Below are 21,059 nucleotides of genomic sequence, written 5' to 3'. Positions count from 1 at the left end.
CGACGTATTGGCATGGCTGGCAAATTATTGAAATATTGAGATTTAGATTATGAGTCCGCACCTACCGCAGCAGTCTTTGGAAACGATTTATTTACGAAGTCCGATTATTTCAGTTTTATTTCACAGTCAACTACGAGTAACATTGCCTTTACGAGAAAGCCATTGTCAAGCGTCTGATACCGAATAATTAAACGTCCACGTTCCAGATAAGCAAATATTTATTACAATTACAATCACAATCACCATCATACAGATAGAATAAAATTAATATTTAAATAATATTTTTATTTTATTTATTTTATATTGGCGACTGCGTGTCGGACTTGTTATTTTGTCATTTGTTACATTGTTCTCTTTGTTTCATGTGAAAAATCAACTTTCTGGACCTGGACGTGAATGTATGAGAGATAACAAAAAAAAAAAAAATCTGAAGATATTTTCCAATTCTAAAATTTTGCGGGAAGACGCAATGAAACTTCCAGCAAAATAAGGTAAGACGCAGCATCTTTGCATTAGCAGGCTTGACCAGACGTATAATTCAGTGTATTAGCTTTTCAGTAGATTCTGTAGTGTTTCTTTCGTGCATAACAGTTTTCAGTGATAAATTTCATTCTCAGTACTTTTCCTTAAACAATAACGTATGCAACAATACCAATACACGAGTGTACAATATGGCCGACTTCTGTACGATACGTAGTAACATGGACAGCAGCCATTACCAATAATCTCAAATTCAGTTTATATTTTTAAATTAACAGACAGCCATTGTTGTTACGAGCGATTCATGCTCAACTGCATTTTATTTTAAAATCAGTGTCAAATATTTTCTTGAAACATATATCACGTGTGGCATGGTAATAACTAGAAATCAATACGCAAAAATGGAACAGCAAAGACGTACTATTCAGACGCAATCCGACTCGGACGAGAGACAAATGTTAGAAAATGACTTTACGACAGCAACCGGTAGTGACGATTTATCAAACATTGATGCAAGTGTTGACGGAAATTTTGGCTATAGGCCGTCCACTACAAAAATTTCAAAGTCTCAGTCAGAGCCCATGTTGATGCATGACGTCACGTCTAATGACGCGACGGGGGCACAGACCTTGCAAATAGTATACATTGCCGACATGTTACAAATGCTAATGAAACAGAACGCCGAAAACACGGCAACCTTACAGACACAAAATGACGCAATTAAATCTGACCTCATAGCACTCAAGACAGGTAATGACACTTTATGTAAACGTGTGGAACTTACAGAGGCCACACTGACCAAACAGATGACTGAACTCAGTACTAAATTTTCCCAGCTTAATACGAGACAAGAAAAGACTACAACTGACGTAGCACTTTTACAGACACAAGTAAAAAATCTTAATGTCACGTGTGAAGTTCTTTCTGAACAAATTCAAACATATCCTTCAGTACATGACAACCTTGAAAAACGAATTACTGACGTACAGAATAAATTTGACAATGTTGAACAACACCTGACTGACATCTTACAATCTGATGCCACAGCTCATTTTCAAAATATTAATAAAGAATTTCATGATTGGGTAGTGAACAAAGACAAACATTTTGATAGATGCTTACGTGAAAATTTACCAACAATTGTGCACGACTCCGTAGCGCAATACATTACTAATAACAAACAGCTGATCAGTGACGCAGTACAATCCGTCACTGCACCCATGAGACAATTCACCGATCGACCACAGTCTGAATGTAACGAAAATATCAGTCAAAATGCACAGTTCAGGAACCAATATACATTCGAGTATGACACACACATACCGCACACGACAAACACACAAGAACAAAACACACCACGACTACAACACATACCACGATGTGCAAACACAAACACAAGCTATTATCATGGTAAACCACAGCAACATTATCGTAATTACTCGCCAGCTGAACATACCAGTAATTACAGTGGAATAAATCCATATCACAATACGAAGGAAGAAGAAAGCTTAATGAAACACAGGCAATTTCAGATTTTTATCCCAGAAAAACGAACCATTCATCCGGTGATTTTTCTTAAATCTTTTAGTAACGCATTTCCACGCACTTGGAGTGACCGGAAAAAGATTTCATATATTGTCGGTTACATCCAAGGCGATGCAGCTGTCTGGGCATACAGTCAAGCTGACGTATGTACCACGTACACTGAGTTTGAGCGTGCTTTTCTGAACAAATTCTGGTCGCAATCCGTCCAGGAGCGACTCAGAAGACAAATTTTAGAACCTGAAACTTTTAACAGTAAAAATGGCAACTTACGCAGATATTTTGAAAAATACTTGAACATGGGACACTTTTTAGACGAACCAGTCGCAACGCGTGATATACTCCGTGCGTTGAAGGCCAAATTGCCTTTCAACATTAAAGAAAAACTCCTACATATCCCGGATGACGTTTCAGATTATTTTTTAACAGCCTTAGATTCGGTTGACATGTTACTTGAAGATCAGCGCTTCGCGCGGCAAAACAGCAGCCACAATGTTTACACTAGTGGTATGCAAAACATGCAGGCTTGCCAACTCAATTCTGGCGCGCCCACAGTTGGATACGCGGTACAGCAAAAACAGCAAACTCACATGCCGTTTCAATACAAAAATCAAAATCAACACGCGTATTCCAATACAAACAATAGTTACAACAGTAATAACACTTCATGCGGCAATCCATACAAAAGGCACCGCGGTAATAACTACAACGGTAACAACGGATACAAAGGCAACAACAAAAACACAAACAGAAATAGAAATAATAATAACTACGAGCCAAGACAGCATCAAGGTTGGACTCGTAACGATCAGTACTTCCATTCAAACTCTGCTTTACCACAGCAGCCACCAGGACAAAATTGGAGCATACCTTACGACCGACAGGTAAGTTATAATGCGCAACAGCAACAACAACCGCAAAAGTTTGGAGATCATAATAGGCAATATCCGAATGTGAATATAATAGAAATGACACCTGATGCACAACCTCAATCTGTGTCAGTACCTAGTACAAATGCTAATCCAACAAACTAGAAACAGTCACTTCTATGCCCCAGGTCGTGGCTGAAGAATTCTTGTGGGGCGACTGCAATGTTAATCAGTTATTTGACACCACACTTGAACAACAGAATAATGATATGCCGAATAATTCTAAACAAAAATTACCTGTTTTATTTATAAGATACAACCACAATGAGAATATATCAGATGAACTTTTACAAGACAGTACACAATGTCGTTCAAACACAAATGAAATTGTTTTAGCATCTACTACTGGTGTAGTAGGTGGGATTCCAACTACTATTATCCTAGATACAGGTGCAGCTGTGAGCGTTTTGTCTTTTAATTTCTATAAAAAGATGTGTGAATTGGAACCTGTGCCTGAGTTTCCTGCCCAAGACTGTAAAATAACTACTGCACTAGGTAATAAGTCATGTAGGGTTACGAAGCAAGTTTTTGTAAACATTAAAATAGGTAATGGAACCGTACAATGGCCATTCCTGGTTGTACAAAACCTTGTGACAAATTGCATATTAGGAATAGATATTATGAGCGAGAAGGACTCTATTATAGACTTCTCCAAAGGTAAATGTATTTTAAATGATAAAGGCAGTGTAATTATTATTGATTTGGACAGGAGAACTCTAAAGCATGACAAACACTGTACAGGGTACAAGGTTCAGTTAGTACTTGACAATGACATTCAAGATATGCAAACACACTCATCTGACACAGAGCTAATGGACTTGAAAACATTGCTTGATCATAAGATAAGTGAAGCTACAGCTCTCAGTGTACATGAATGTATAAAACTACAGGAAGTGTTATCCAAATATTTACAAGTTTTTACCAAACGATTAGGTGTTATAAACACGTATGTATACAAGATTGAAGTTAAGCCTCACAAGATCTTCTACCACAAGACATATAACGTACCGTTATCTCAACGACCTGCTGTGTGGCAAGAATTAAAACAAATGTTAGACTGGAAGGTCATTGAACCATCCACCTCACCTTATTGTAGTCCTCTACTTGTTGTCAAAAAATTAAATGGAAGCATTAGGTTAGTGTTAGACGCACGAGCAATTAATGAAATAATTTTACCGGTTCACACAAAACCCGAAAATTTAGAAGAGCAATTACAGAAATTTCTAGATGCAAAATATTTTTCCACAATAGATCTCGCTAATTCGTTTTGGCAGGTGGGTATCACTCCTGATTCACGGAAATATACTGCATTTATGTTCGGGGGGCGAACCTATCAGTTTTGTGTTCTACCTTTCGGACTGAATGTCAGCTCTGGGGTATTCATTACAGCCCTGGATACCGTGCTTGGCGACGATTTAGTTGAGACAGTCACACACTATGTAGATGATATACTGATAGCTACACAGTCTTGGAAGTAACACGTTGACACACCTCAAAGAATTTTAGAAAAATACGCACACCGAGATCTTAGAGCATTTCATGCTGAATAATGTCAAAGTCATACCCATCAAAATATTGCTAAGCAACTCTAAAAACTCTGTTGTTACAACACAGATAATAAGTAGTGTAGAAATTTTCATTTCAGCGGTTCCAGAGTCGCAGTTGAAGGCAGAAGAACTCTTCTTTCAGCGCGCGCCACCACCTGGAAGACGGAATATCAAAATAAAATTTATGATTACGTAGCAGTGAATGATATATTAATTTTTCACGGAACATTTGTTATTGTAGGTACCACTGACTTGGTATGACACCTGACGAACCGACAGACGTCATCTGTGAAGCGATCTTTTACTTTGAGAAATAGATTAGACACACATCTCTCAACACGAAAAGCATATATCAGTAGCCAAGGCCACACAGACACTCTACACACACGCACAAAATGCGAGGAATCGAACATTTTCTCTCTCTTACTATTTTGAATATTTATTGAGTAGTGAAAACGCCTGGTCTTGCCTACTGATGTAATGAATGTTGTGTCTAACCTATCTTAATTTCAGATGACATCACGTGACACAATGTAATAACCTATAGCTATGTAATGATGATGCAAACATGTTTATGTGCAACTGTATTATGTTTATGCTAAGAAAATATGTGACGTGTGTATGTATAATTACTTATTTTTTTTAACTGATGTATCATGTAACTGTTACTATGTAAAAAATTTGAACAAAACGAGTGCCAAAAAGACATTGCATAGTGAACCTCTGTTCACGGACATTAACGAACATTACTAACTCTGCAACTACGCAGAAACCTATGTGAAAGAAACGGTTAATGCCATTCATTATGCAGCGTATCTATGTAAACGCGATGAATGATTTCTTTGATTAATAACTACGAACATTTAGGTGAGCTATATTCAGCAAAAAACTGAAAATGTGAAGGGCATAATTCGTGCATCGTCTAGTGACATTACTACAGTACCTAACTTCAAGATGTTAACTGGATTAAATGGACACAAAGTGCCTGTCCAGAAAACAACACGACGGGTGGAAGAATTTTGGTTGGAACTTCAGGGAATGAAATGTTCTCGAAATGTGACGGACACTCTTACCTGGACTGTCCAAGGATCGACGCCAGCTATGTGCCGTCCGAGGTTCTGCAACCAAGCTTCCACGGAATGTAAAAAAAAAAAAAAAAAAAAACGAACTGCACGTGGACCAATTACTCGACGGGTCACGTCTGATCTGTAATGAGCAATGCCTTTAGTCACAACGAACTGCATCACAACGACTATAATGGAAATGGGAAATGGACACGCTTATGTATTAATCACGTTGTTATACAACGATGTTACTGTGATCAAAAAAACTTTACCACGACGATACTAACCTGTAAAAAAAATTATTGTGCAGCAGATGAATATGAACTGTAATAACGACACGATGTGTATAGGTCAACGCACCTGAAACATACGGACATTTTTCTTTGAAGTATTTCAAAACAATACTATGTAACTAAGAACATTCAACAATCTAAGTTGTATTGTGTGATAACAAATATTGTAAATTTAAAACTAAGTTACCTGTCATAGAATGTAGTCTTCATATGTAATCTTGGTTGAATATTTTCTTTGTGCAACGACTGAGAAACGCGCACACACGAACAATATGAACTGCAATACTGTGCCGCGTGATCTAACTGTACGATATAACGGCAGTGCCGGAGTCACACAGACGCTTCTGCACATGCGCGCCCTCTATCTGCCAACATAAGAACTTTTACGGCGCACCCGCGTCATTCAAATTTTGTATATAATGGGTATAATGTGTATAATGTAGGTCATGTAAATAGTTGTAGATAACTTAGATTTTCTTGTGCCTTTAGGTGAATTGCTCGCCTGCAGGTGTGTCCTTTCGCCTCACAATTCAGGGGGCAATATAAAGGCACATTTGCATGCCGAGCGTGGGTACCCTCGGAAACGCGAAATATTAATTAAATAAATAATCAGTGACAAATAAATAAAGCCTATGGCACACAACTGCAGCGCTGTGTCGCTGATAAAACAAAAGCACAATTACGTTACTCTTATGTTTGATTAAGAAATGAGAGAGCTCTGGTAGAAGTGGTGCGAGAAGCACGTATTTTATTCTATTGTCTGGCACATCGCCATATTTCATGTTATAGAAGAATACTGCGAGTTGCAACCAGACTAGGCACTCGATTCTGTAAAGAATTTATATTTATAAAAGTAAGTAGGATTATGAACTGTAGGCTTATTCATTGAATATATCTGATTTAACTAACTGTGTAACTTTTTTATGTTTAGTAGACAATCACCTCTGTACGACGTATTGGCATGGCTGGCAAATTATTGAAATATTGAGATTTAGATTATGAGTCCGCACCTACCGCAGCAGTCTTTGGAAACGATTTATTTACGAAGTCCGATTATTTCAGTTTTATTTCACGGTCAACTACGAGTAACATTGCCTTTACGAGAAAGCCATTGTCAAGCGTCTGATACCGAATAATTAAACGTCCACGTTCCAGATAAGCAAATATTTATTACAATTACAATCACAATCACCATCATACAGATAGAATAAAATTAATATTTAAATAATATTTTTTATTTTATTTATTTTATAGCATCCAGGGGCATGCAAGAACTTCACGAATGTGAAAATGAATAGAAAAGAGAAAGAATTTAGCCTTTTATTAGATATAAATGTGAGTTTACGAGAGTGGATGCTAGTCAGTCAGATCGCAAAAAACTTCAGAGCTATTTTTACTTAGATGAAGCTTGGTCTTGCGTACGTCACTGTTGGTCTCATCGGATACGAAAGAGAGTCGAGTAACTCTATATTTTCGCTCCCCTGCTCTCAAGTTTCAGCATTATTATTAATAATTTTTCTAGTTCCATTCCCATTTTCCTTCTCAGAGGAGTGGAAAAAGTATCCGGCGCTGCTCGTAATGGGCCAGGAACCGCTACTTCACTTAACAGGAGATGTATTAATTTGCGACACAGAACAACACGGAACAACAGTCACATCGCAAATGGCTACATACGCAATGTTCTGCAATGACGTTAGCAGTGGCTGTACACGAAGCATAAGCGACGCGAGGCCCACCGACTTCTACCGACTTCTGCCGATCCAGAGCTCAGAAGCCCTCGTTCATCTCTTTCTGAACAAGCTGCAGTTGTAGTTAGGTAGTCTGAAAGCTGAAATAAATCAGTGTCATGTTGTTTGGGAATGTCGGCGAAAAATAAGTAAAATATTTTCTATCGATTTTTTTATTTTTAATCCCAGAAACGCTCCAGTCATTGTTCGAGTTGAGGGGTTTCATTGTTATCGAATATGTTTTACCATATTTACCTAAATATCTTAATTTTAATATACACATAAATGATACTGAAAGTTGTTGAGTCTAAAAAGAAGCGTAGACAGTAGTGTTGATCATTTGAAGTGCATTCCACCATCGTCAGACAGACGACTACCTTTGCGCCTTTGATACAACAGAGTGTTAAGCAACAATGCTAAGAATGTATCCAAGCAGGAGGATTGCCTGATAATGTGTCATCCTGATAAAACAAGTGAAAGTCTGATATCCTTCAGAACAACTAAAGAGAAACTACAGAAGAAACCCTTGGTGGACAGTATATTTGCTTCGACGTAACAGATGATAATTGCTAGCAGGTGGCTCGCTGCTTATAGCAAAGTCTGGAAAACAGCTTTCTATCGGGGAAAGCTATCCTGAGACTGGTTAGATGCAGCTCGCCATGCTACTCTATCCTGTGCAAGCTTTTTCTTCTCTCAGTACCTACTGCAACCTACATCCTCTGAATCTGCTTATTGTATTCATCTCTTGGTCTCCCTCTACGATTTTTACCCTCCACGCTGCCCTCCAATACTAAACTGGTGATCCCTTGATGCCTCAGAACATGTCCTACCAACCGATCCCTTCTTCTAGTCAAGTTGTGCCACAAACTCCTCTTCTCCCCAATTCTATTCAATACCTCCTCATTAGTTATTTGATCTACCCATCTAATCTTCAGCATTCTTCTGTAGCACCACATTTCGAAAGCTTCTATTCTCTTCCTGTCCAAACTACTTATCGTGCACGTTTCACTTCCATACACGACTACATTCCATACAAATACTTTCAGAAACAACTTCCTAACACTTAAATCTATACTCGATGCTAACAGGAGATGAAAAAACGATCCCTTCATTAAATGTAATACCACTGGGCAGTGGCAGCAGGAGTATTTGTCAGTTTGCGTGCTATGGTGGATTTATACGCCAGTTAATACTAAATCTACCTGAGGTGCTGGCAGTACGTTGGGTTACCCATCAAGAACGATTAATTGCTAAAAATCAGGAAGTTTCATTCCATCAGTCCCTTCAACTTTTCGTTCTTGCATTAAACAAAATTCGAAGCAATGCAGTGAATTGTAGTTTATTTTCACAGTTGTGTGAAGAAAATGACTAGAACTTCGGTCGACGACTTCTTCACATTGTAGTACACTTACAGTCAAAAGGCTGATATTTGACAAGATTATTCTCACTTTTTGAGTTTTAGAGATTTCGATGTTAAAGATCGCTTTTAAAAGAAAACTAAAGTAAATGGAAACCAAACATTTCTTATTTAACATATTGGTTTACTAAATTTTACGAGCCTTACTTGCAATTACATGGTAACAGTCCGTTATATCTTGCCAGAATCAAACGAATGAAACAAAACGTTGGCCAGCGTGAGTTTTTCGAGTTTCCCAATTTAACACCAAGCGCCAAGATGGCGACGCTTCAGCCTATGTTCAATATTTAAATATGGTACTAGATATGAGTGTGTTACGTCTATGGAAATATGGCAGCGAATTATTAATACAAACAGTGGTAATGAAGACGTGAAGCTCATATTACGAAAAAAAAACTGATGGAAATTATCGCTTACGAAGTACTTACGGTATTGTGTAGAAACACATATCAGCAATTATGCCTTCAGAGAGACGTACTTTCTACTTATCCAGTAATATGGAGTACCACGATAAAGTTTGTCCGTTTCATACTTCTTGGAAAGGGATTTCTGGGCCGCTGCCAATCGTCTTAAAAAAGTAAGACGAAGAAAGAAAGAAATAAATTTGGAAATCAATGAAGAGTTGATTTAAGGTTAAACCTAAATAAATTAAAGCTCCCAATGAGAGCAGTTATGTATTAATTTTGCCAGAGTAGCATTTTGTGTCACTCAGAGTAAAAAATGTATAAGACTTAAAACTTTTTTAAAGTTTTTCACTCTAAGCTTCTAAAGTTAAACCTGTGAAAGTGATTATTACTGCACCAACTGTCAAAATCACTTTTGAAGTAGACAAACTTATAAAAATTTAATTTATAAAATCTGTGTCTACTCAAAATGGAAAACATTGGCACATTGTGTAGGAGGCCAAAAGGTTTGAGTACCTCTGAAATAAATAACAATTTGACAGCTTAAGACAGTATTATGACGTATTTCCTGATTTAACTTTCTGTGCTTGCTGTAACGGGCAATAGGTGGTACTAACATGATTGCTTTCAAAACTTACCAAAACCAGATCTTTGGTTATTCTTTGTGGTCACATCGTCGACAGTCAGTTAAAACTTGGCATCCTCTTGTTTTTCAATAAGAGCGGATCTGGTATCTCTTATTGCAAACATTGCTACTCTCGTAATACTACGTTGTTATCGGAGTTGCTGCGTATTTTGTCGAGAAGGAACTAAGATAGTTCGTAGTAGAGGAATTAAGAAAATAAGTTAGTTTTTATTATGATTAAAATTTTCTGCAATTCAAAAAATCAGTACGTGTCTTGTTAATCATTTCTGAATATTTCTTTTATACATTATTGCGAAATATTTTCGCTCAACTCGTACTGAAAATTTTATCTACACTGTCTGCATCAAATATTTACTAAACTGTAATAATTTGAACGGTTTCGTCCTCGTTTTCCTCTGTCGACTGCAAATGGAGTTGAGGAAATTTTCTTCTACATTTTATTTTGCTGTGCAGACTTATTGCGTGGCTTTCTGATCGAGCACCAGAATGAGAAGTGAACAGGTAGCACATCGTTATCGTGATAGACGCTGAGATGTTTCTTAGAACATAGGAACTTCCAAATCAGTTATCAGGAAATGACTCTCGAGTGGTCTGAGCAAATAAATCTCTCAAAACGTATCTCTTGCAAGATACGAAGTACAGCATTGGCAAATGGAACTATAGAAGCCGCTCTGTTCGAAAAAAAATGCGCACCAAGAGTATGCGTAGTTGAAAACATTTCATCACTTCTCAGTAGTCCACTTCAAACGATAATCTCAAGAGGGTTCAGTTAATTGGTTTTATATCGGCGCTATCAACCTCATAGAACTATATAAGACAGTCCTACCAACCAGTAGTTTGCGATCTGTGAATTGTCTCTGAAGCGTATCCAGTAGCCCGAGGGCACACCCGAACAAGCAATGAGAGGTAAGGCTTCCCTCGATCTATTGAAATGTCTTTTAAAATTAATATTATGTTTCGTGTCATAATCAAATAATTTACGTTTATGAAGCTGATGATATTCTTGATAGCCTCAGATTGTTAAATAAAATCGCAAAGTTGTTTTATAAGTGACACGAAAATTACAGACGTTTTGTATTTGTGCTTCATGTTCTCGAAATAACCACAAATGGTCGTTGATATACATTAAATCCGAAAAACCGATCGAAATGGAGAGACTACAAAATGAGATTTAGACAGTTATCTCAACAGTCTGGATTAAATCCAATAACGTACTTCATCGATGATGAATACCATACCTCTAAGACTATACTGTGCATAATACTGCTACAATGAAATATTGTGTGTATATATTCGAAACTATTACAAGAGATTGTTTCAGTTCTGATCATCTACATACTGTCTAAGAAAATAATGGTGTAAGAAAATTGTTTAAGCCAAAATCACTTGTGAAAGATATTGATTTTAGCTTATCAGCTCTACTTTGACGACAAAACATCCACTCCAGGTGAGTTTCTAGCAAAAAGAAACAGCGTCTGTTATCATTTGGCTTCTTCCAGATTTCCCCATCCATAACAGTTTTCAGCTCTACGCTTCTACGTCCATACTGTACATTTTCCAATGGTGACGAACCACCTTCCATTACGTCATCCTCTTGGCATTCCTCATCCTTGAAGCCAATATTGAACATATTGACTATACCGACTACACATTCTATTCTCTACGTATCTTGTCAACATTCATTTACTTTCCATTGCAATTATAATTAGTTATTACATGCCCACACGATGTCTCACCCATTTGCAAATTTTCTTGTCTCTTAGTAATTTCCGGTATATATGTCTCCATCGTACGCTGATCATCTTTCTTATTGTATTGAGTTTCGTTGCAATAACGGATCCCTAAAGTCCACACGTCAAAATCTCAATACAAACTAACCGTAATTTTTCTCCTTGATACACATCGAAATCTAGCATAGAAAAATTCATTTCTTCAGAACAAGTAATTTGAGTCACCATCAGTCACCTTTCTATTTCCATTCCTGTAAGTCGAGGGATTCTTTCCAGCTGCCCTCAGCACCAAAATCCTTCAACCGGATCTGCGACTTCATTGTTAATTTATGCTGTTTCTTTTACAGTCGATTTTTACGTTACATTAGTTTCATTGTAATCGATTTTCAGGCCTACTTTTCACATGTTACACTAAATACTTACGTTTCTTGTTTTAGTTTATGTGAATAACTACATACAACGTGAACGTCCATTAGTTGCTATACACGTATCCTTGAGCACTGTTCTGTAACACAGTTATGTCTCTCGTTATTAACTTTTACGGTTACTTATTTCCTGCTTACGTAAGGGTGTCTTTACAGAGAGGAAGGTAAAATATTATGATCCATACTAATATAGTTTGACTCTTCTAAAATGCTGTATAACTGTGTTCAGCACTTTTTTCAGTTAGGTGCACAACTAAATGAACGAAATTACTTTCCTCATTTAACAGCATACGAACATCGATGGTGTAATTTGCTTACGTGTCTGACGTGGCAACAAATCAAGGTGACTCATTTCTTATGTGTTACGCCATATCTCCGGACAGTTTAGTATATGAGGCTCCAACCTAAGCAGCTCAAGCGCCCATTATCTAACAGCTCCGGCACATGCGCTACAGTCGGTCAGAACGTTTAACGGAGCAGTACGGTCAACTGCAGAGTGAAGAATCCGTTGAAGCAAATTACACTACTGGCCATTAAAATTGCTACACCAAGAAGAAATGCAGATGATAAACGTGTATTCATTGGACAAACATATTATACTAGAACTGACATGTGATTACATTTTCACGCAATTTGGGCGCATAGATCCTGAGAAATCAGAACTCAGAACAACCACCTCTGGCCATAATAACGGCCTTGATACGCCTGGGCATTGTGTCAAACAGAGCTTGGATGGTGTGTACAGGTACAACTGCCGATGCAGGTTCAACACGATACCACAGTTCATCAAGAGTAGTGACTGGTGTATTGTGACGAGCCAGTTACTCTGTCACCATTGACCAGACGTTTTCAAGTGGTGAGAGATTTGGAGAATGTTTTCTGTATCCAGAAAGGCCCATAAAGGACCTGCAACATGCAGTCGTGCATTATCATGCTGAAATGTAGGGTTTCGCAGGGATCGAAGGAAGGGTAGAGCCACGGGTCATGACACATCTGAAATGTAACGTCCAATGTTCAAAGTTCCGTCAGCGCGAACAAGAGGTGACCGAGACGTGTAACCAATGGCACTCCATGCCATCACGCCGGGTGATACGCCGGTATAGCGACGACGAATACACGCTTCCAATGTGCGTTTACCGCGATGGCGCCAAACACGGATGCGAGCATCATGATGCTGTAAACAGAACCTGGATTCATCCAAAAAAATGACGTTTTGCCATTCGTGCACCCAGGTTCGTCGTTGAGTACACCATCGCAGGCGCTACTGTCTGTGATGCAGCGTCAAGGGTAACCGCAGCCATGGTCTCCGAGCTGGTAGTCTATGCTGCTGGGAACGTCATCGAACTGTTCGTGCAGATGGTTGTTGTCTTGCAAACGTCCCCATCTGTTGACTCAGGCATCGAGAAGTGGCTGCACGATCCTTTACAACCATGCGGATAAGATGCCTGTCATCTCGACTGCTAGTGATGCGAGGCCGTTGGGATCCATCACGGCGTTCCGTATTACCCTCCTGAACACACAGATTCCATATTCTGCTAACAGTCATTGGCTCTCGTCCAACGCGAGCAGCAATGTCGCAATACGATAAAACGCAATCGCGATAGGCTACAATCCGACCTGTATCAATTTATCAAAGTCAGAAACGTGATGGTATGCATTTCTCCTCCTTACACGAGGCATCACAACGTTTCACCAGGCAACGCCGGTCAACTGCTGTTTGTGTTTCAGAAGTCGGTTGGAAACTATCCTCATGTCAGTACGTTGTAGATGTCGCCACCGGCGCCAACCTTGTGTGAATGCTCTGAAAAGCTAATCATTTGCATATCACAGCATCTTCTTCCTGTCGGTTAAATTTCGCGTCTTTAGCACGTCATCTTCGTGGTGTAGCAATTTTAATGGCCGGTTGTGTATTAGTGTCATGACATCAGCAGTAATCAGTAATTGTAAACTGCTTGTAATTTCCGCTTTGGAAGATGGATTAGTTTGTACGGAGCACAAAGCAATGAACGTCTGGATGGCTTGACAACTCGCGTAATTTAAGGGTAAGTACTCGCGTCTGCTAACGCTCTTACTCGCGAACAGGGAAGCTGCGGCGCAGTGGGCAGTGAGCGAAATATGCGCGCTCCGAGCAGTCGTGACAAGACGAGAGAAGCACCAACTGTGGAGTATGGGAGCGTCAGTTTTGACAGCGGTGCCATCTAGTAGCAACAGTGGTGACTCGGCAATGCGTATCACCTCATTCCTCTGTGCAAGGAATCTTTGCTTTATGCCCAGATCGATAGGTTCGCCAGATGGCAGCTGGTAAAAGGAAATCCAGCTCATTTTCCTAAATCGTGGCTCGTGCAAGATGGTGTTACTGACAAAGACTATCAACGTTATTCACAGTTTAGTAGCCCTTAAGGAAGAATTTGAGCGACGTTTTGAGCTCTGGCGGTATAAGAAAGTGATTTTGATCTGCTGTCCTCTCCATATTCAGTGAATTTTGAAGAGATTCGTCCCGAACTCTACTACAAATTATTGAACTTCGCTAGGACACAGAATGATGTCAGTACAAAGAAAACACCTTGAAATTCTATAAACACTTCCCTCAGCAAAGATTTCCTCTTTCCGGCAAACAGGTGGCTACAATAATAATCAGTGTTCTGTTCCACCTTTACTTGCGAGCAACTGGTCTCTGCAATGAAAAGCAAGATAACACGGCTGAGGAACTCGTTGTCTGGTTGCAGTCTGCAGTGCGCAAGTAGTTACTCCTCTGGGCAGAGATGAAACTGTATTACGGAAAAAGTGCAAGAGAACAGTGAATCTCACATTTGAATTACGTATTTTTAGTACAGCAGCTCACAAAATAAAGTAATAAAAATGTAGAAATAAACGATAATGAGAGAATGTGGCAAGTGTGTATTTTTGATTACTTGTTTCATTTGTTCAAAAATGGTTCAAATGGCTCTGAGCACTATGGGACTTAATATCTTAGGTCATCAGTCCCCTAGAACTTAGAACTACTTAAACCTAACTAACCTAAAGACATCACACACATTCATGCCCGAGGCAGGATTCGAACCTGCGACCGTAGCAGTCCCGCGGTTCCGGACTGCAGCGCCTAGAACCGCACGGCCACGACGGCTGGCTGTTTCATTTGTAGCAGTACTATTTCCTGTCGTCATTTCCATGCTTCTGGTCCCGGATTTAAGCCTTGTGACGAAAATGCGCCGGCAGCTGATGTGTCCCCCACTCGACTCTCCATTCGCCTCCCCCCTCTCCCTTTCTCGGCCCTGCGCCGGTGGTGGGGGTACCGTGTTCGCCGTTCGCGGTGCTCGCACCCTGCTGGGCTCAGCTAGCTCTAAGAGCACGTTTCTTGTGATGCCTTGAACTACGTCGTCAGTGCTTTGATCAGCTAAATGAACTCTGAAAGGTAGTGTTGCCATCTAGTGAAAAAGGCCAACTGATCCATGGCGTTTTCAAATGGTATGATGGAGGTATTTAGGACAGAAATGATGCTTGGGGGTTAGAGCTGATGCAGGAGATACAAAGTGAATACAAAATGCTTGCGTACGGAGGGGGAGATGACCATTGGGACTCATCTGCGACAAGGGTTATAGCCACCCCTGCCCATCCTCCCGCTCGCCAACTACAAAAGTAAATTAGCTGCTGTGATGAAACAGTAATCTAATGAATAAGACCCCGTAGACTGGTGGGACGTCAGAAGAGGTAAACAGTGTAGGGACGAAACTTCAGTCAATGTGAACAAAAGAAAATAAAAAAGTGCAGAAATAGTCGAAGGCTTCCGGGGCTTAAGATTTGGCGGGAAGCACACTTGCCACCACTGGCCAATCGCGGATCTACTGTGGCCAAAACATTAAAGTCGGGAATAAAACCCATCAAATCTTTTCACTGTTCTTACGTCGTGGACCAAATGGCTCTGAGCACTATTGGACTCAACTTCTGAGGTCATTAGTCCCCTACAACTTAGAACTAGTTAAACCTAACTAACCTAAGGACATCACACACATCCATGCCCGAGGCAGGATTCGAACCTGCGACCGTAGCGGCCTCGCGGTTCCAGACTGCAGCGCCTAGAACCGCACGACCACTTCTGCCGGCACGTCGTGGACCACTAAGGAAACTCTAATACCCTGCATTCGTTAGATAGTGAGAACATATTCCGCTCATGTTGTCATTGCTTGTTTCAGGTTTCATCGTAGCCAGCCTCTGGCTTATTCTGACGACGAGCGTTGCCCTCGGTTCACCCGTCGGCAGCTGCTCCACGTTCTCCGGCTCGGGCTCGATAACCTTCTTGCGGGACGACAGGAACTGCTCCGTCTTCTACGAGTGCGTCTCCACCGAGCCCACCATGGTGGTGTGCCCCAGCGGGCTGCACTTCAACGCGGTGCTCAAGGTGTGCGACTGGCCGGCGGCCGCGGGCTGCTCCGTCACCACGCCGGCCCCCGTCAAGTCGACGGTCTTCACGCGCGCCACGCCCCAACCCGAGGCGACGCCGGACAAGGCAGAGCCGCCCGGCGCCCAGACCATCATCTTCACGCGCGAGCCCTCCAGCACGGCGCCTGCGCCGGTCGACGTCATTCCAGTGAAGCCGCAAGAAAGCACGGAGTGCCCCGCGGTCGGCGGCTGTCCCAAGTACAACGGCGACGACACTCTGGTGATCCAACGGCCGCACGCTTTCAACTGCAGCCGCTTCTGCATGTGCGACCACGGGAAGCCGGTCACGTTCGAATGCCCCAGCGGGCTGCAGTACAACAAGGCAGAAGGCATCTGCGACTGGCCCGTCAACGCCAAGTGCGTGCCCGACAGAGGATTCGCTGGTATGTGGTCTCCGCCGGAGCCAGATGTTCCCGCCGAGTCGTCCAGGCGACGGCGCTCCTGGAACCTCAGCCGCTTTCCCTAGTCGCCAACAATCCAGCTTTGATTAACTTCTCATGGTTGGAATTCACAGTCATATGATATTTCTTAAAAGAACCACACGAAACTGGTAGACTACAAACTGTAACAGGATAACTTCGCAGTGTTACTTGAAAATGGCCATAAGGCCGAATTTGCAATAGTAACAAATATTTTATACAGTCAACGGCGACTACGATGTCTTTTAAGGAACACAGCTTTGGTTTACAAATAACAACGGCCTCACAAAGACTCATAATTTTTCTAACATTACTTTCCAGCTCTGTTATGTAACCACTTTGCTGGAATGCATTAACAAGTTGACAATAACCTACGGTGCGTTCGACTCATTAAGACTGAGACATAAATGTAGCATAAAAAGTGACTTATTGCAGCGGGACAATGTTAACTATGTGTAAGTACACACCGAGTCATTCACACAAACGTGATCGATTATACATATACACACACACACACACACACACACACACACACACACACACATACATATGTTCATTAAGGACTGATCTATAAAATAATTAGTAGAGTATAGAACAGTTAAGTAACGAATGATTCTTAAAACTGTACAGTGTAAGCATATTAAATGACGTTACAACGCTACAATGTTGATTTTATATTCTTGTTGCGTCCCTGTCCCAATATTAAATCAATGATGGCGAGGATGCTGGTTTTTATCAACTATACTTTTGGATTGAATGGGCATTTTCTGTAAATGGGATTTAAAACATGCTGACACCACTACGAAAAAAAAATTGTTTCCTACCGTCAGTTTACAAATGTATGTTTTACAAAACTATTAATCTGATAAATTTGTTGTTTGTTTTCATATCTTTAAGCGTCTCCCAAATATACAACTGGAGGCATTTCTAGAACTTTTATTTGCAAGAAAATTATACAGAACACACTGCCAGAAGAACTTATTAAACAAAAAGAATACGTTTATAAAAATAGGAGCATAATAACCATAGTTCAGGTGAAAATGATGTTGATCAGCAGCTGTCCTGCTAATGAAATGAATGCTACATTTCTCGTGACACAAAATTTGCATCATATAACAGTAACGTCTTATCGAAAACTACGCTTCTATAGAAAATTGCATGCAGGATGTCGGACTCATCGTGGATTCATAGTGAATATTTTACGCTGCCGCGGAGGGTGTGCTGATATGAAGCTTCCTGTCAGATGAAAGCTTTGTGGAGGAATGGGACTCGAACACATGACCTTTGCATTACTTGGGAAAGTGCTTTATCAACTTTTTTTTTCCTTTCTCTTCATTTTGGTCGTCGTTGTTCTCATTACATGGGAGGGAATGACGTCACATAACATCCCATCGAGTTTTTCGCTGAATGCTTGACTCAGTTTTTTTTTATTATTTTTATTTTTTACTTTTTTTTATTACTGAGGGTAGCCAGCCCTCTGCCCGAACACGGTGAGCTACAGTGCCGGTATATAGGTTGAGCCTCCTAAGCACTCTGACGATTCTTCCTCGAAGCTTTACATCCGCCAGTACCAGGTCTCACTCATACCTTGCAAACTTCACAGAAGTTCCGCGGAAAAGCTGAATAAATTGAAATACCTCGAAAACTGCACATCGGATAAAAAAAAGTTATAATCATAATTTGTTTGTCTCGGTGGAGAACATCAATGAAACCATACTCCATCCCCCCCACCCTGTGCATAGGTGGCGGGGGGAAATTTTGAAACTTTCAATGGGAACTGCCGTCCTTTATGACAGATTACGACTGTACGGAAAAATCTACTTTCGCTGTGTCAGAAGCATTTTCTTCGTTTCGCCACATATGGCTGTGTGATGCGAGATATAGACATGTGAATACAATCGTCTCGTACTAGACAATGGCCTTTGAATATCCAGTGGAACGTGGTACCCACCTCAATGCTGCAAGGGTTGGAGAGACTACTGTTCCAAAACTTTTAATTCGAAACTCCATTCCCAATGTTGTATTCCTCTGACACATCGAACAAAGAACTACTCGACGCGCTATTGTGACCATGCTACGAGGCGAACGCTACTCTACTTTTCCAATTAAGAGAAAGTGTTCAAACGTAGTACCATCAACTTCAGTTGACGTAGTGAGGCACTTTTCAAATGAGCGCACACAGGACAGAAGCATACCTGTGGAAATGTCAGCACAGCTTTTCTGATGCGATCGACCATGTCTTCACGACCTGTTGGCACTTGCTTCTACATTTTATCTTTTAAATATCCACACATAAAGAAATCCGGTGACATCAAATCTGGCGACCAATTAATACGGCCACCTGTACCGATCCACTGACCAGTGTAAACGCGGTCTAATACCTCCGGTGCTTCAGTTATGTAATGCGCAGGACAACCGACATTCTGAAACCACATATGTTGTCGAACGCCCAGGGCAGCACCCTACAGCACGATTCACAAATACAAATCGCTCTGTGCACTATGGGACTTACCATCTGAGATCATCAGTCACCTAGACTTAGAACTACTTAAACCTTACTATCCTAAGGACAGCACACACATCCATTCCCGAGGCAGGATTCGAACCTGCGACCGTAGTAGCAGCACCGTTACGGACGGAATCGCCTAGAACCGCACGGTCACAACGGCCGGCTGACCATTCGCAAAGCACGACCCGGTTACTGAAATCGGCGCCATGGAATTCTTGATTCAGCGACACGTGGTATGGGATGATACTTATTACGATACAATACTGTGACAATACTACCCACGGACATACCGGAATCGCGGTGTAATTTCCGGGCGCTTATAGGTGGATTGTGGTGCACTGGCGCAAGTACAACTACTTCATTAGCTTCTTCTGAATGACGTTCACTTCGTTTCCTTACATCGGTCTATACGCTGCCATCAGACATAAGGGTGTACACAACCTTGTAAAAGAACGAACGAGAGTAAGCTTACTCTGGAAAAGGAGAGCAGGCAATAAACACTATACAAGTATTGTAATGTTTATATCCGCTATTTCTTCTGCGTCTGCCTGATACGTGAGCTTCGGTCGCAGTATACTGCCTGTTGTGACAAGTCGTAGTTCGTTACAAGGCCACGGTACCGCATCGGGTAGTTCCCCGTTCGCCATGTCGCAGGAATACGAAGTTTGGAATGGAATTTCCTATTATAAATTACGAAATACTACCTGCCCTACCTTCGAAGGATAGAGAGGGCTCCACGTGGCGTATTAGATATTCAAGAGCCATTGAGTAGCATCTCCTAAATTGCGATTGTGCAGCCATTTCTATTCCCCCAATTACAGCGCCATGTGTGGCGAGACGATGAAAATGCTTCTGAAAAAACGAACGTAGATTTTGCCGTAGAATCGTAATCCGCAATAAAAAACGCGGGGCTCCTACTGAAGATTTCAAAGTTGCTCCCCGCCACTCACGCACACAGTAGGGTGGGGGATGGAGTATGGTATAGTTGGATGTCCTCCTCCGAGACAAACAAATTGAAATTACAACTTCTTTTGATTTGATGTGTAGTTTTGGAGTTATTTCAATGACTTCAGTTAAAATGAACACTCTGTACAGATGTAATGGCAGCGTCTGGAACTTTCCAGAGAGGGTCGAAGTGGTGTATGCTTGAAAGGCAAGTTGGGCAGCTCCCAGCGTCTCCGTCCCGCTTCAGGACCGACTGACGTCACATGGCGCGAGCAGGCCTGCGCCACGTTTAAGACTGCTCACTGTCCAAAGCCCGCATCGGTATGGAGACGGGCTTTGCACAATGAGCGAGAGCGAAGACATAACTTCATGCTTGTAGGGAGGCCGGAACAGCGGATTCAAACGTTTCTGCGACTTCTCATCACTTTCGTCTTCCATCGATTTCCTCGCAATCCGTATTCTGTATCCATTAGACTGTTCATTACATTCGCCAAATCCTGTAATTCTTCATCACTTCTACTGAGGATAGTAATGTCATCAGCGAA

General features: G+C 41.0%; 1 protein-coding gene across 1 annotated transcript; it reads left to right on the top strand.

Annotated features, from left to right (window-relative positions):
* Positions 1 to 10,885: 10,885 nt before the first annotated feature.
* Positions 10,886 to 17,739, top strand: LOC126174760 (probable chitinase 10). The gene is made up of 2 exons (XM_049921090.1): positions 10,886 to 10,955; positions 16,395 to 17,739. The coding sequence occupies exons 1-2, from the start codon at positions 10,949 to 10,951 to the stop codon at positions 17,105 to 17,107; spliced, it is 720 nt and encodes a 239-aa protein (XP_049777047.1). The 5' UTR covers positions 10,886 to 10,948; the 3' UTR covers positions 17,108 to 17,739.
* Positions 17,740 to 21,059: the final 3,320 nt, after the last annotated feature.

The sequence above is a fragment of the Schistocerca cancellata genome, chromosome 3 (genome assembly GCF_023864275.1).
Source record: "Schistocerca cancellata isolate TAMUIC-IGC-003103 chromosome 3, iqSchCanc2.1, whole genome shotgun sequence".
NCBI classification, from domain to species: Eukaryota; Metazoa; Arthropoda; class Insecta; order Orthoptera; family Acrididae; genus Schistocerca; species Schistocerca cancellata.
The sequence above is the reverse complement of the archived record's forward strand: the minus strand, read 5'-3'. Positions and strand labels throughout refer to the sequence as shown.